Raw genomic sequence first — 17,543 nt, 5'->3', positions numbered from 1 at the left:
ACAACTTTATTTTCATTAACTAACCTTAAAAAAGATGCATAAATAGCATAATAAATGTATAGTTCATTGCTTGTTCATGTAATTAAATACAATAATTAACATTGACAAATGGCACCTTATTGTAAAGTGTTATCAAATTAATAAACAAATGTACTAGAATTCTCAAAGGCCCCATTTCCAATGAAATATATATATATATATATATATATATATATATATATATATATATATATATATATATATATATATATGTATATATGTATATATGTATATATGTATATATGTATATATATATATATATATATATATATATATATATATATATATATATATATATATATATATATATATATGTATATATATATATATATATATATATATATATATATATATATATATATATGTATATATATATATATATATATATATATATATATATATATATATATATATATATATATATATATATATATGTATATATATATATATATATATATATATATATATATATATATATATTATACTAAATTAATGCCTTGCTTATTTCTAAAAAGTTATTTTTGAAATGTGCGATGTAAAAATTGTACTGAGCAGTATTAGGATATATTCAATATTATGTGGGTTCTATTTTAATGTCATACAACTATAGTCATTACTGATAGTCATTATCTAACTAATGCAGTCTAGACTGTGCATTATCCAAAATTCCTTGTTCCATAATGGCTTTCTTTTGTCACTATATCAATTTGAGACAATATCTAAGAACAACATTTTTTTTCCACCACCTTAATAACATTCAGTGTCTAACACATTATCACACAGCTTTTTCTCCTGGAATGAATCATGTACTAATACATTTTGATAAATGAAAAGATTTATATCCTGAAATATCAAGTTCTTTGTCTTATAGGGGGAGTGTGATGGGCTCTAGCAATATCAAAGGTCTGTACAACAGAAACATGAACAGATGGAAAGTGTTTTTTCCTTTTTTTTCCTCACAGCTTTTCTTTCATCGCTCGTGAAACTTCCCTATGCGATACTGTCGTAACCTTATTCAATGTGCCTATTCATCCAAAACTAGAGTAATGAGCGCAAGCTGCTAATTGGAAGGAAAATGTTTTGGTAAACAGTAATGTGTCATGGTTGCAACAGCGTCCCGATGATGTTTACTTTGCCTGAATTCGTTGCACTGTAATGGTGCCTTGATTCAACTCCAGACACTTTGTTGAGTTCCCCATCTTTTCAATCCAAACATTTCTAATTCAGCGCAGCGAAAATGTCACCTTCAGCAAGAGCCTTGTGCCCACCCTCATGACAGCCGGAGCTTTTATTTGAAAATAAACACATTTGTCAGCTAGTGGTTATGCTTTAGCTCTTCTTTCGCTTTTTGCCCTTTTTTTTTTGCTAGCTTTCTGTTGCCGACATTGACAAAAAAATAAATATCTCTTAGAAGTTTTTAGATAGCTTCCATTCTTCTAAAAAGATAAAAGTAGGTTTTGCTTCTGCCCTATAAGAGGAGATTGATGTCTGTACTGTATACTGAAAATGTATTCAGTGGAGACCAAAAATCGAAGAGTGTCTGTGAATATTTTTCTTTGCTTTACTCAGTGTTACACATTACATTAGCAGCCTTAAAGATAAAGTGAAAAACTGAACCAGGATATTAATATTAAAATGATAATTTAGTGTATCCCCGTTTGCTTTAAAGATGGCTGCACTCAGTTTGCATGAGCTGGAGGAGTCTGTTGATCATGTTTTGTGTGTGAGTGTGTGAAATATCCAATCACCAATTTTTACTTCAGAGAAAGCAGTGTAAAATGCATGCATACAGTTGTGTAAAAAAGTGTTTTGCCCCCCTTACTGATTTATTTTTGCATATTTGTCACACTTTAGTGTTTTAGATCATCAAACAAATTTAAAAATTAATCAAAGATAACACGTAAACACATCAGGCAGCTTTTAAATCAATGTTTTTATATTAAACCAAAATACAAAACTACATAGCACTGTGTGAAAAAAAGTGTTTAACCCCCAGGTCTTTTGGTGTTATTACTGCCACACCTGTTCGCAATCAATAAATCACTTAAATAGAACCTGCCTGACTACGTGAAGTAGACCAAACAATCCTCAAAAGTTAGACATCATGCTGAGAGTCAAAGAAATTCAAAAACAAATGAGAACAAAAATAATTGAGATCTACCAGCCTGGAAAGGTTAAAAAGTTATTTCTAAAGCTTTTGAACTGCAGCGATAAACAGTGAGGGCCATTATCTGCAAATAGCGAAAACATGGAACAGGGGAGAACCTTCCCAAGAGTGGCCAGGCAACAAAAATGACCCCAAGATCGCAGCAACAACTCATCCGAGAGGTCACAAATGACCTCACAATAACAGTCAAAGAACTGCAGGCCTCACTTGCCTCAGTTAAGGTGAGTGTTCATGACTCCACCATAACAAAGAGATTGGACAACAATGCTTTGTATGGCAGATTTCCAAGACAAAAAACACTACTGAGCAACAAGAACATGAAGGCTCATCTCAGTTTTGCCAGAAAATATCATGATGATCCCCAAATCTTTTGGGAAAATACTCTGTGGACTGACAAGACAGTAGTTGAACTTTTTAGAAGGTGTGTGTGTCCCATTAGATGTGGCATAAAAGTAACACTGCATTTCAGAAAAAGAGCATAGAGCAGTAAATAGTAGTGATGGTAGGGTGATGGTCTATGGCTGTTTTTCTGCCTCAGGACCTGGAAGATTTGCTGTAATAAATGGAACCATGGACTCTGCTGTGTACCAAAATATCCTGACGGAGAAGATCTGCTAGTGAACTTAAGCTGAAATGAACTGGGGTTGTACAGCAAGACAATGATCCAAAGCATACCAGCAAGTGCACTTCTGGATGGCTGACAAAAAACAAAATAAAGACTTTGGACTGGCCTAGTCAAAGTCCTGACCTGAATTCAATTGAGATGCTGTGACGTGACCTTAAAAGGGGGTTCATGCTTTACAATCCTCCAATTTGGGTAAATTGGCACAATTCTGCAAATATAAGTAGGCCAAAATTTCTTCACAGCTCCATAATAGACTTATTGCAATTGATCAAAACGCTTTATTGCTTTTGTTGCTAATTGTGGTCCAAAAAGTGATTAGGTTTAGGGCCAAACTCTTTTTTTACACAGACTTATGGGGATTTGTATTTGTTTTCCCTTAATAATAACAATAATAATAATAATAATAATAATAATAAAAATAGTAATAATAATAAAAAAAACTTCATGATGTGTTTACTTGTGTTATCTTAGAGGACAATTTAATTTTGTTTGATGATCTGAACCATTAAAGTGTAACAAAAAAAATCAGTAAAAAGTGAAATCACTTTTCACACCACTGTATAAAGCATTTGTTAGTTTTGTGTTTAGATGGTTTAACATTTTGTTATATAAAGTATGTGTTCATGTTCATTTTAGCATATAATGTTATCATGATTTAGCATGCTTCAGGATGACATTAGCACATTTTGTTTCGATTAATGACACTGAAAAAAAAATATTTGAAGTTTTCAGATAACTTTCATTCTTCTGAAAAGATTAGGCCAAAAACTACTGTAGAGTGTGAAAATGTTCCTCTTTGTTGTATTCAGTTTTCAGTTTTACCACTACCCATTACATTATCAGCAGTGAAAAGCTAACCTAAAATATTAATATTAACATGAATCTTGATTTATTTAAAGTGCCCACTTTTGCTTTAATGACAGCAGCACTCAATTAGCATGAACTGTAGAAACATGACGATCATGTTCTTGTGAATGATCCACGTTTTCTGCTTCAGTGCAAGAAAGGATTTAAGTGGCATGAAAATAATTATTCTGTCTGCCCAGAAATGAGGGCTAAATTATTTTTTCCCCTTTTTTATTAGTTTGAAAACAGTATATATCAGATGCAGTACATTTTTTATTTAAAATTATCTTTGAACTAGTGCTGTAGACTATAAAGCGTGTGAGTTGGTACCACAATGTACTACTGCACCTGTTGATAACAACATGCAGACACACGTGATAATGAATGAGTTTTTAAAATGTTTCCTAAATTAAACATTAGCATAAAATTGTATATTAACCTTTAAGTATGTGTATTTTTACTCCAATTTGTTTTTGATTAAATGGATCTAAATTCTAAATTAAATGGAAAGTTGTTTTTCCTGAACAAATTATTCATACATTTATTTTTTAAAGTCTTGCTTTTGTCTTTATGACCTTTTCTAAAAACAAAGAATAATTACTTGCTGAATCGGCCTCTTTAAACAAATAGTTTGAATAAATCTTTAAGACTTTCTACAAAATAATGCCAGTTCTAGTTCCAACCCCACTTCCACACATTTCTTATTTTTATATCCAGAGTTATATCTTAAATCTCAAATCTCATAGTGTTATTTGCAGTGTAAATGCATCAATGCCAACTAGAAGCAGAATTAAATTGTCAGTGATTAAATAAATAAAGTCCACTTTAATTCACTTTATCAATATTTTATCCAATTTTTGCAATGCTAAAATGTTCACACAGATTTCGTTTGATTTGTTGTAACAGCCATTTGTTTACGTATTTAAACCAAATCTATATCTTATGTGCTAAAATTGCATTCATTTTGTTATTTTTGTAGACGTCATTCCAACCAGCAGTTGAGAAGAAGCAGCAACTGTTTCTTGTGTGCTTAGTAACATTTTGTTCACACATAAAACCCCCCCCCCAAAAAACAGCATTGATAATATATTCATTGTTAATGATAATCTTGTAATATATATATATATATATATATATATATATATATATATATATATATATATATATATATATATATACATATATATATATATATATATATATATATATATATATATATATATATATATATATATATATATATATATATATATATATATATATATATATTGACTATTCTACACTCCTTTTGGAAAAGTATTTGCACTTATATGCTAATATACACTTTTAAGTAACCAATATGCACCCTTCATGTAGTGCAAAATGGTCTTTTATAAAGGCATTGCCTCACTGATAACTTTTGTACCCGTTTATCTGAGAATGCATGAACAGTATGCATACATTGCATGTTTGTTCCTCTCTGGTTCTTTTTGCCTCTACATAAAATGTTGCCTAATTTTTAACCAACACTAACAATGAACAAAAGTGATCCTTCATTGAAAAAAAGAATGAACAAGGGGAAAAAAGACTGGTGAGTTAAAACCCCCGGTGGTCCTCTGAGGGGTGAAAATGAGATTGCTTTCTTAGATTCTGTGACTAGTTACACACCCATTAGCAGTAACTGCAACCAAACACTTCCTGTACAGTAGTTATTTATGAGGGTTTCACACTGTCTGAGAGCAATTTACATCCCACTCTTACTTGTAGAGCTGCTTCATCTCAGTCACATTTGAAAAAATACTTTTTCACACCTGAAGATTGCATAATTGAAACCTTGAACACCAAGAAGGACTAAAGCTGCAAAATCTCTTCCCTTTTACATACACACTATCTATACAGTATACTGTTGCAGTCCACAACAAAATACAGTTTCATACAGTTGTAAAATGTGCATGGAAATATAATTTCCCTAACATTATAAAAACATAATATTATGATTTATTAATATATACAGTTGAAGTTTTTTTCCCCCAATTTCTGTTTACCATAGAGAATATTTCTTCAGCACATTTCTACACATAATAGTTTTAATAACTCATTTTTAATTACTGATTTATTTTATTTTTGCCATGATGAAAGTAAATATTTTTCTAGATATTTTTCAAGGCACTTCTTTACAGCTTAAAGTGACATTTGAAGGTTTAACTAGGTTAATTCGTTTAACTATGCAGGTTAGGGTAATTAGGCAAGTTATTGTATAATAATGGCTTGTTCTGTTGAAAAAAAAAATAATAATAATTCTAATAATTCAACTGTACACCAATGGGGGGAAATTACGCAAAATAATAATAATAATAATAATAATAATAATAATATAATAATAATAATAATAATAATAATAATAATAATAATAATAATAATAATAATAATAATAATAATTTATATTTGTTAAATGTTTAGTTTTAAAGGATTTACTAGTTATGAAAATGCTGAGACACTTGACAATTGGTCAAAATAACAAATCATTTTAGTTCTCATGATTTGGTTATTCCATCAAATAAGGATGCATTACCTCTGTAACTATTAACTGCTTTAAAATTAATTAAAATAATGTTATTGTTTTGTCTGTTTGCCCAATTTATAACTTTATATATATAAAAAAAGCTGTAAATGATAGCTTTTTTGGTCAAGAAATGAAATCAGTAGTAGTCCCAATAAAACTAAAATTAAATTTGACTCAATGACTTTAAATTGCTTTACTTTAAATTCAAAAATAGTAATCCAGATTGTTTTCAAATAGTATTTTAATGGTTTCCAATACACTTCCAGTCAAAGAACAGGAACATTTTAATGTTTCTCCATCTTTCTACTAAGGGTACTTTTACACTTGTATTTTTGGTCCACTGGGCTGCACGATTAGTTAAAAAAAGATAGTGATCTCGATTTGACCTTTTACATGATCTTAATTCAGCTTTTCTACGATTCAGCCGATTATATTTTCAAGGTCAGGAAAGAAGCATAAATGCAGTCACACAAGTCTTCATATTATTTTGTATATGTTGCTCAGCAACATGGACACCTCCAAATAGAAATAAACATGTCACATATTGTATTTATAAGGTATAATCCACACAAAAATGGCGTTTCCGTCTTAATTTAAGGATGTTTTTGCGGCTGCGAAATCACACATGAGCTGACATGCTGTTTGTTTACTACCGAGACAATGCACGCATGCCCGCAATGATGTCTACCTTAGTGAACAGAACCTGCATAGGCTGTGGATAATATGACATGAACTGTACTCGGCAGTGTAAGTGAAACCAGCATGTGCATCATTTAAACAATATCACATTTTACAGTTATGATTACGACGCGCATTTGAGATGTTTTTTTTTTTTTCTTAGCTAACACAAACTGTTGTGTTTGAAAATAAATATTTAACAGTGTCAGTATAACAACTACTTTAGCCTATATAATGTTAAATATAATGCAAGCAGGAATCTGATAATCATAAATGTTTTATTTTACCAGTGGAAAGAAAGTTATAATGTTGTCAATGACAAATGACAATCATATGTCTCAAACATAATAATTCAACTTCAGATCTATTAATAGCTTTTTTATTCTGTTGTCATCTTGTGAATTAACCACCAGGACAATTTCAGAATATATATATATATATATATATATATATATATATATATATATATATATATATATATATATATATAATTAGACCTCCTAACCATCTTATTTAAAAGACACAGACATTCGATGAATCAACAAACGTTTGCTTCAGGTGGCAAATTTACTTGTTTTAGCAACAAGACTGCTCTCTTTACGATGGCTAATCTTGGCAGTGCTTTGCCTGTTGTTGCCAGCTGGATGCAGAGAGCGAGTGCATTCATCATTTCCTCGACTCCAGCTGAGGCAGACACTCATATTGAGAAGGGAAAATGTGACATTTACTAAAAGCATGTTTGTAATTACCTACGTTAACAACAGCTCATAGCTTATCCGAGACAGCTTTAACGCATGCTATTTAATGTATATTTGCATTGCATTGATCTTGGCATTTTGCACCCTTGCATTGTAGTACTGAATCTCCCCTGTAGTTATTTTGTTCCCCTCATGCTTTAAGAATGTGATTGTTTACTATAGATGCATTTAAGCTTACTGTTTGAGTGACCTGTGCTCACTTATAGAAATGTTATTTTATTTAACAAATGAGAAATGTTAAGTCAATTCGTTGGCAAATGTCCTGAAGTTAAGGATCGTGTACATGTGCAAGACATACACACTTATAAACCAATTATTCTTAACAACCCGGCAATGTGTGTGGTCATGTAAACACATAATACCTTTTTTCTTTTTTATTACAGTAAGGTCAAAAGCGGCTTTAGCGTAAACCGATCAACACCACTTGATTGTTGGCCTTTGTAAACACTTCAACCTGCGTTCCATAGACTAAAAGTAGTGCTTGTGTGATGTTTATCAGAAAAGCTGATTTATCTGCATTCAGCCAGTGGAAGTATTTAGGGAAGGGGGAAATAAACTGCCTACACTAAAGTTGTTGAAATGTGTTCTCAACTCTTGTAGCTGAAGTAGATGTGATAAAGTCAAAATGCCAGTGGTGGAAGAGTACAAAAAAAAAATAACACTCAAATAAATGTACTGTTATTCGACAAAAAATAATAACAATAAATAGTACTTCAGTAAAATATACCCAAGACTGCTTGGAGTACTATAAAAAAGTATGCTAAAGTAATATGTTTTCCTAGTGGTATTTAATCAGTTATAATCTACCATTGAATCAGATTGGATGTCTGTGTGGAACTAAAGATACGGAAAAAAAAAACCCACCTTTATGCCATATTGATGGAGTGTGGACAGAAACATGCAAATTGTATTTGGAATTAAAACACTAAACACATGTAGTCTTAAATTAAATAAACATCTTAAATCTTAAAGTCTTAACTATTTTTAACCTGTATAAACTACATGAAATTTACACAAATTAAACTAGTCGACATGAGAGTTCTGTTTCTGAACGTAAACGTAATCAAATGTAAAATATTTCAAATAAACCCAGCTTGATCTTTAGTAACACTTAGGGCTGGGCGATGTGGCCTAAACTCAAAATCTTGGTAAATTGAACATTTTAACTTGATTACAATTAATAAACAAATATTTTATTTATCGATTTATTTAAATTTTTGGATCTCACAGTTCACTGACGAGTTTTGGACAGTAAATATGCTCACATATTACAAGTGAGAGCTCTATGAAGGAAGGGTGTACTTGATTATAAAAAAATTAAAGCAAACTCACAGAAGTATGATTATTTATTAAACATCAACGTTGAACGACTGAATGCATATTGCCTAAAATCAGCAGTCATTTTTTGTTTTCTTATTAAAAGTGAAAATAAAAACTTGCACTTTTGGAAACAAAATTTTTTTAATGTAAACAAATGTTTTAATGTAGTGGATAATATTCTATCTCAAGGCATCTCTGGCGCAGCTTCCAATCATTGTCGACGAAGTGCAAAGTAAGGCTCAAAGATGGGTCTTTCATCCTACTTGACCAGAGATCAGATATGGCTGCAAAGTGGCCGTAAAAGTAGAAATCAGCCACAGCCTTAAACAGAGCAGGGTCACAAAGGGAAAGTAATGGACAAAATCACCCTAAAAAAATGTGATCGATTATAGGTTCTGAATGTCGATTTCGATTACTTTTCGATTAATCACCATAGTAACACTAACTACAAATGTTAATAAAGAACAGTGGATGATTTTCTGGCCTTTATTGCTTAAAACCAGTCATCATCTTTGCATATTTTCAAAAGTGGTCAAATTCTAGTTTCTGTTGCTAAAACTTTTGAACATACCTAAGCCACATATCATTTCCTCTATGAGAGAGAATATTTTACATATTGAATCAATGCACTATAAGCACTTTTATTTGGCTATATATGTTTGATGACCCTGTGTACTGTAACATGGCTATGGTTAGTGAAATAAATACATTTTTCAGTCATTGACACAAGGCCAGTAATATAAGAGCCATGATATTTTCTGAACACTGTTGTCTGTTGATTGAAGAGGGCTTTTTATGTGCACAAATATTCTCATAATGAACAACAAATTGTCAAAACAACGTGAATTATTGCAGCATTAGTTATTGTAACAGGAGCTAGCGTCATAGATCACATGTCGTTCTGTGTATCCAGAATATGAGATGTTATTTCTTTAACACAGACATGTTGGCGTTGGTGGTTTACAAGGATTCTTCAAAAGCGTAATGCATTATATATGGTAAAAAACAAAAAAACAAAACATATATTATATGGGCTCCCCCCACACCCAGCCCTCACAGGAAACCTGAATGTAAAAAGACCCCATTAAGTATGAATTTTAATTGTTTTGAATCAATAGAACACATGACATATCATTGTAAACCACCGCAAAACATACAGATTTATTTTAGAATTTATCCAGACTGACATTGTCTTAGAGGCACTTTAATAAACAAAGCATTCTAACATGTATGTTTTGCACACTGCATATGTTTTTAGTTCATTGTAACTTAAACTAAGTTAATCATGTTCTAACTTAATTTTTTAAGTTTTGCAAGCTGTTTAAACTCAGTTTAACATAATATTAGTTTGATGGACTCAAAAGGTTCATTTGATTCAGCTTAAAAAATGTAAGGCAACCAGGATTTTTTTACAATGCATAAAAAAACAATTCAATAAAAAAACACTATATACAACATTATTATTCAAAATTATTGAAAATAATGATAAATAAACTAATAAAAAACAACATCTTACAGTATATTGATCGTGAATTATCAGTATAGGATTAAAAATCATGATTGTACAGTAGCATCTCTAGTAATAGAGCTCATCATAGAGTTTAGTTTTCAAAATGGGGACTTTGAGAATAATTCAAAAATATTTAAAAGACAAAATTTACATTAAAAAGATGAAATTTTGTCTTAAAAAATAATCTTTTATTTTATTATCAGAATAGTTTTGCTTGATGTGAGCAAAATGCCAAGAAAACCACAGCTACTATGAAGCACAGCAGAATTCATAAAGCGGGGAAATTTTCACAAACTAATTTTAGACAGGAGCAAGTGATTGATCGCGGCTGGTCTCTCGTCTGCAATTATTAATAAGCCAATCGGATTAATCCAAACTCACTCTAAATAGCCTGTCTAGTATTATTCCCTTTATCTTCATTTTTTTGAAAAATCTAGAGCTCAGCATTTAAGCCCGAGCCTGACAGGGCCTGACTTTTTATGACCCTAGAGCTGGACTTAGAGCCAATTTTTTCCGTCATAGCTTGCACACATATAGGGCTTCAGGCCTGCATCAGAAAAAAAAACCTAAAAAAAAATAAGTTTTAAAAGTTTATTTGACTAATGCGTGTGGTCCGGAAGCGGCAGTGATGTCTCGCGCATAGGGATTTGCAGCCAAGTACAATGGAGAATATAAAGAGAACAACTGCCAATGGCAAACTTAAAACTGTGAAAAACATTTGAGGAAAGGCTGGCCAATTCTGGTCAACTTTTCAATTAGTGACAACTTTAAATGAGCCAACTGGTTTTGAACAATGTACAACTTGCAAGTCCTGGGGCGCCAGCAGGATTTTATTCCAATTATGCACAAATCCTGCCCCACCCCGTCTCATCATCACTTATTCTTATTTCAATCTCAAGAAACACTGATGCTTGCTGTCAAAGGCTACGTTATTTAAGGGCATTCAAGGGCATTTAACTACGACATAATTTGTTTTCTTTTTAATATTAATATATTTTCTTTGAAATCTAAATGTGGCAAGGCAGTGGCGCAGTAGGTAGTGCTGTCGCCTCACAGCAAGAAGGTTGCTGGGTCGCTGGTTCGATCCTCGGCTTAGTTGACGTTTCTGTGTGGAGTTTGCATGTTCTCCCTGCCCTCACGTGGGATTCCTCTGGGGGCTCCGGTTACCCCTACAGTCTAAAGACATGCGTATAGGTGAATTGGGTAGGCTAAATTGTCGGTAGTGTAGGAGAATGTGTGTGAATGTGGATCTTTCCCAGAGATGGGTTGTGGCTGGAAGGGCATCCGCTGCGTAAAAACTTGCTAAATAAGTTGGCGGTTCATTCCGCTGTGGTGACCCTGGATTAATAAAGGGACTAAGCCAACAAAAAAAATGAATGAATCTAAATGTAATAAAAGCACATCAGCACAAAGGAAAAATCACTCAAGACCTAATTTTTAAAATTATGACATATTAAAACATTTGCAAATGTATGACAATCCATTTGAGGTAAAGTGCTTTAAGTCTGCTTTATGCTTCAACAATGCCAAAACACAAACTAGATTGACAAATAAAATAATAATATAGCCTAAATAAAATTTAAATCATTTAAAACACAGTGAATGGTAGCGGTTCCATGCGAGGACGCTGCGCAGCTGGCAGCTGGATCTGAGTAGTCCGATGAAAGAGAAACGGGCTGGGGATGGAGTTTCCCTGCCTCAGCTGATGAGACTGTGGTCTCTGCCCCATGTGAGGGATTATTATTTGTCTTACTAGTTTTAGGTCTTTTGGCAAATTTCTCAAATAAATTTAGCTGTTAGGGAGTTTACTCATTTTGAACCATGTTTTAAACAATAACTATCTGGATTGTAAGTTTTAGTGTGCAGAAAAACTGCCGGCAAAACTAAAGCCCATACATTTCTTTACCCATTTCCAACCATGCAAGTACATAGACATTTTAAAACACACAAATGCACACCTTTATTTATTATCCTTCTTGCTTTGTCAATATCATGTAATGTATACTGTTTAATAATAAATTGAAAAAAAAAAAATATAAAAGCTGCATTAGTTCGCACCCTCTCATGGTAGGTGTGCACAGTGCATACAGCTGTACTGCTGCAGGTGCTACTGGGTTAAATTGAGTAAACTCACTGTGGACTACGCTTAAATATCGATGTCACTTAAGCTAAATTTTACATTTAAAAATCAAAACAAAAAAAACGTATTCTGATAAAAAAAATTAAAAGAAAAGAAAAACATCAACTTTATATTAAATCCAAATCTGGGCTATTTTTTAATGGCTGTAACAGTATAAGCTGTTTGGCGAGAAAAAAAAAAATCATATATATATATATATATATATATATATATATGTATGTATGTGAATGTGTTACAAAACACATCTGAGAACATGCAACAATAAGTTGTTCAGTCCTGACCTTTTTTCCTGGAAACACAGTTCAACCTTTCAGTGAAAATGGACCATCATTCAAAACCTTAATGCATGTCAATGTGTTTCATTTAGCTCATTTATTACAGGAATATCTACAAATATGATGCTTTTGATGTTTTAGTTTACCCAGACTTTGAAGATGATCTTTAAACGTGTCAATAGACAAACTCAGACAAACTCACAACTTTATTATGTCTTACAACGTTTTGTACACTGAAAATGCCTGCCTTGATTTAACCAAACTTTGGGTAAAATATGAACAAACCCAAATGTTCAGTTAAAAAATAAAATGTGAATCAACTCAGCTTTTTTAGTGTATGCATGTTTTGTAAATTTGTGCATTTCTACGGGCCAATTCTCCTGGCATTCTGCTTGATTTCATTTATGAGCACTGAGCACTGACGGAGACATCATTATTTTCGGCAGACCTGCTTTTTTCTCTGAATTTATAAAATATCTGTAATGCACTCGAAGCGTTTGATTAAGACATAAAACAGATCGAATTTGAACCGAGGATGGTTTTCCCTGCAATCTCCCTCACTTCTAGCATCAGAATTCAGCTCTTTTTCTCAGAATTACAGCCGCTTCAGCTGCCAGTGCAAATATGGAGGTTTTGTATTCATAGTTTGCAAACAGAGCAAAATGAATTCCCTCAATGTGAGTAATGCTATGTAAATTAGAGATATTTCAGTGTTCGCTTAAAGAACTACTGTAGGCATCCTGCATACTGTATTGTAATATATTGTATGATTTAGTTTTTCTTCATATTGTGCTTGATGAATAGGACTTCATAATCCATTATGATTCATTTATACTGTAATTTTTAAACTCAACACATTTATTTTCCTTCACCACTGCTCGTTTTAGATGATGTTATATTCATGTTTTCATGCAAATCAGTGTGCAAGTCAGTTCAACTCAAGTCTCAGTCATTTCCAGTGTGTGTCTTGAGATATTAGAGTTTTTTTTTATTTATTTATTGTATTCCTTTACTAAAAATGTGACTAGATATGAGGATGAGCTGAATTTCTGTTTTTTTTTTTTGTTTTTTTTTTGCATCTATAATCTTTTCTACTAAGTTCTGGAATGATGCTTCTTACTTTGTATTTATGATTTTTCTTTTTCTTTTTCCACAGGTGATCCCAAATCAGGTAAGAATCCTTAATCTTGTCTCTTTCAGTTTTCATAATTCATTCTCAACCTTTGTCCCCTGAGAACTCAGGGTTTGCTGAAAGTTGCTTGATGCTCATGTATTCTATCTTCATAGTCACTGAAGTTTGCTTGATACAACAATTTTGGATTTTCAATCATACCAGAATCTAATAAGTCAGTATTGATGTTGAATTAATATCGTTTGTGAGAAATAACCAACCTCAAAAAACAAATTTGAGCATATCACTTCTCAGTGCTCTATAAAATAAACTATTTTGTATATATCATATGATAAGACACAAGTTATACTTAAATTATTCAAAATGCTCAATTGTTATTTATTTAGTTATTTGTTTGATCATAACATTTTACAGTTAAGATATTTTTTAAAAATGTTTAAAAATACCTTTTGCTTATACCTATACAATGATATTTTGGAAAGGAATATTATTATTCATTTATTTATTTATTTATTTATTTATTTATTTATTTATTTATTTTATTGATTTATTTAGTCTTCGTTTATTTGCTCTTACAATTTTACGATTAAAATATTTTTTTATAAAATTGCACCTATTGCTTATACCTATGCTATGATAATTTAAAAATAAAATGGTTATTATTATTATTATTATTATTATTATTAATACAACAATAATAATAATAATAATAATAATAATAATAATAATAATAATAATAATAATAATAATGTGAGAGGTGCATTCTGATGTACAAAGCAATATATCCATATTTCAATCACATTTTAAAATGATTCTACATTTTTCTTTTGACTGGCTCTTGTGACTTGTTTATTTCTGTAATTTGACAACTTACAATATTCCATGTATTGCTGTAATGCATGTAATGCTTTCAAGACTTGTTTGTGTGATTCCACTAAAGGTTTTCAGCATCACGGATGGTTCAACTTTTTAATGCATTCTTTAATCCATTTAGGGTGTGCAGTGTGAGAAATAGATCTTTCTGATGCATCATGTTGTTGGTTTCAAATCAGTTTGGGTTATATACAGTACACTCCAGCATAGTGGTAAACTTCACATCCTCTCAAGCACAGAAATAAGCAAAATCGTCAAACTGTGCATTTGAAAAAACAACAACAATTACCAGTATTATGGCACAATACTGTGTTCAGCATGGATCCATTCAAGCTTCACAAGACATTTTGCTTTGAGATGGTAACAAACGTGTGGCTCGCCATTAACATTTAGACCCACTTTTTGTCTTTTCTTTAAATCCGCAGCATTTTTTTTTCTAGAAACAGAAGAACCGCTTGGTCGCTCATATGAATTGAATGGTAATGTCCTGAACACAGCTTGCCTTTATCTGTCTATTACATCTGAACAGACAGCTCCAGCTTTGAAGTGCTCAGAAAGCTTTTAGAAAATTCAACGCTCCTACATATGTTTCCATTTAGACAAGGAAACACACCCAAAAAGCTGTATTTGAGGTGATTTTTCACATCCGCACTGATATAACCACATTGTACCATCCCAGGCAAAATACATTCCAGCGCATTTCGTCACGCTGTATTTCGTGAGCTTAGTCACATTGATGCGTTTAATTACAAAACTGTATCACACATCTGAACTGAGCGAATCCTTCCCGCCAGGTGACTCAAGATGAAAGACCAAGCACTTTATAAAATAACACTTTCAGTGATTTGACAGACATTTTCAAGGGATGCATTAGCCATTAGCTACAGCAGTTAAACACACACTTTCTACCTCCTCTACGGTATTAATGCCAGATTTGCAAGTGAATCCTGTAGTTCAGCATCTTGATCAGCTGTGTTTGAGTTTTTGAGTAATATATACACATGGGTTACATGTGTACAATTGGTTTTTATAATATGTTGTTTGTGTGTGTGTGTGCATGTGTGCATATTATTATAATGCCATTTCCATGCTTAATGCTGTTTTAGTAGTAGTGGAAAAAATTGTTTTTTTTGTTTTTTTTTTTGTTATTTTTTGTTACTGTTATTACTCTTATTATTTATTCATTCATTTATTCATTTTCTTTTCGGCTTAGTCTCTTTATTAATCTGGGGTCAACACAGAGGAATGAACCGCCAACTTATCCAGCACTTTTAACATCCACACACACACTCATTCACACTCATACACTATGGACAATTTAGCCTACCCAATTCACCTGTACCGCATGTTTTTGGACTGTAGGGAAAACGCAGCACCCGGAGGAAACCCACGAGAACACAGGGAGAACATGCAAACTCCACACTGAAACGCCAACTGACCCAGCCGAGGCTGGAACCAGCGACCTTCTTGCGACAGCTTCCTAGCACTATCTACTATCTTTATTATTAGTTGGAATAGTAGTAGTAGTTTAGTATAAGTAGTAGTAAGAGTAGTGTAGTAACATGAGGATTAATGTAGAGGTGTGCATTCCCATGAGAGCTGACCAGATTTCTTGTGACAAGGGAATAAATTTCCAAATAAAATTCCGTAGCGGTCAGTAACTGGTATAATTTGAATGGGACCAAGCGGGCTAACAATATAGTGTTCCCAAGTCCCGACATTATTTTGGAATAGCATATCTGATTTCCTCATACTTATTGATCACCGGGACAGCCAGTGCTCACAACAGTTAAACATGCTGAACACATGACCAGTGCTTTCTGGTCATGCTTTTTTTTTTGCATAATGGTCCTCAGAGCGGACTTTGCCAACAGGAGAGAGCAAAGTGAAGATGGGCTGTCCTTCAGCTTGCATTAGAAAAAAGCAAGAACTTTTTCTAAAAGCATTACTGTTAGGAAACTCACATCAGGCAGGTCTGATGTATGGGAGTCTTTTTCATATGTCATAGACACAAATGGAAATAAAAATATCCTTTGCATGATGTGATAATACCTTAAAGTTTTACTCTTTAGCAGAAGACTTGAACCTCAGGTTTAAGGCAGCACTCATGTCTCATCACAAAGGGGTAAACAAAATTGACATTTAGCCTACAATCCTTGCTCAGTCTTACAGTTGTATCTGTTATCTCTCTCTTTTGGTAGTACCAAATTTGAACCTGAGATTTTGGAAACCAGATCTAAATTTAGTGTGAACGGTCGGGTAAAAAATAATTCTAAGTGGGCAGTGGGTGAACAAAGGCTGAGTATACAGTGGGATCAGTCGGGTGCGGAATAAAACATTGTGCAAGCCGGACTAAAAAGTTAGTCCTGAGCAGACCTTTAGATTAATGAATGTATGTATGTCCTTACATATATGTCATATGTAGGGACAGAGCACTTCTTCTCCTCTGGAGTGAATCGCGATTTTGAGGGTCTAAACATGCCTGAAACTTTGCACATGCCTCAGAAGTTTCGAAAATTTACGTGTTTTGGAAGTGGGTGTGACAAAATGACTCGACATCGCCACCTATGCACATTTGACAGACTGACACCCGAGCTACGATTCACACACACACACGAAAATTTGCACATGTCAAACA

General features: G+C 32.6%; 1 protein-coding gene across 35 annotated transcripts in view; it reads left to right on the top strand.

The window, feature by feature from the left end:
- Positions 1 to 17,543, top strand: part of nrxn2a (neurexin 2a) — a 762,095-nt gene that overhangs the window by 203,088 nt on the left and 541,464 nt on the right. For 18 of the 35 annotated variants that reach the window (XM_087299959.1, XM_087299944.1, XM_087299972.1 and 15 more), the window contains 1 exon segment: positions 14,057 to 14,071. The exons of the other annotated variants lie outside the window; for them this stretch is intronic. In XM_087299959.1, the coding sequence (XP_087156085.1) occupies positions 14,057 to 14,071 (15 nt within the window). 35 annotated transcript variants of the gene reach the window in all.

This window comes from Danio rerio, chromosome 21, assembly GCF_052040795.2.
Source record: "Danio rerio strain M-AB ecotype USA chromosome 21, GRCz13ab, whole genome shotgun sequence".
NCBI classification, from domain to species: Eukaryota; Metazoa; Chordata; class Actinopteri; order Cypriniformes; family Danionidae; genus Danio; species Danio rerio.
This window is presented reverse-complemented; position numbering and strand designations above follow the sequence as displayed.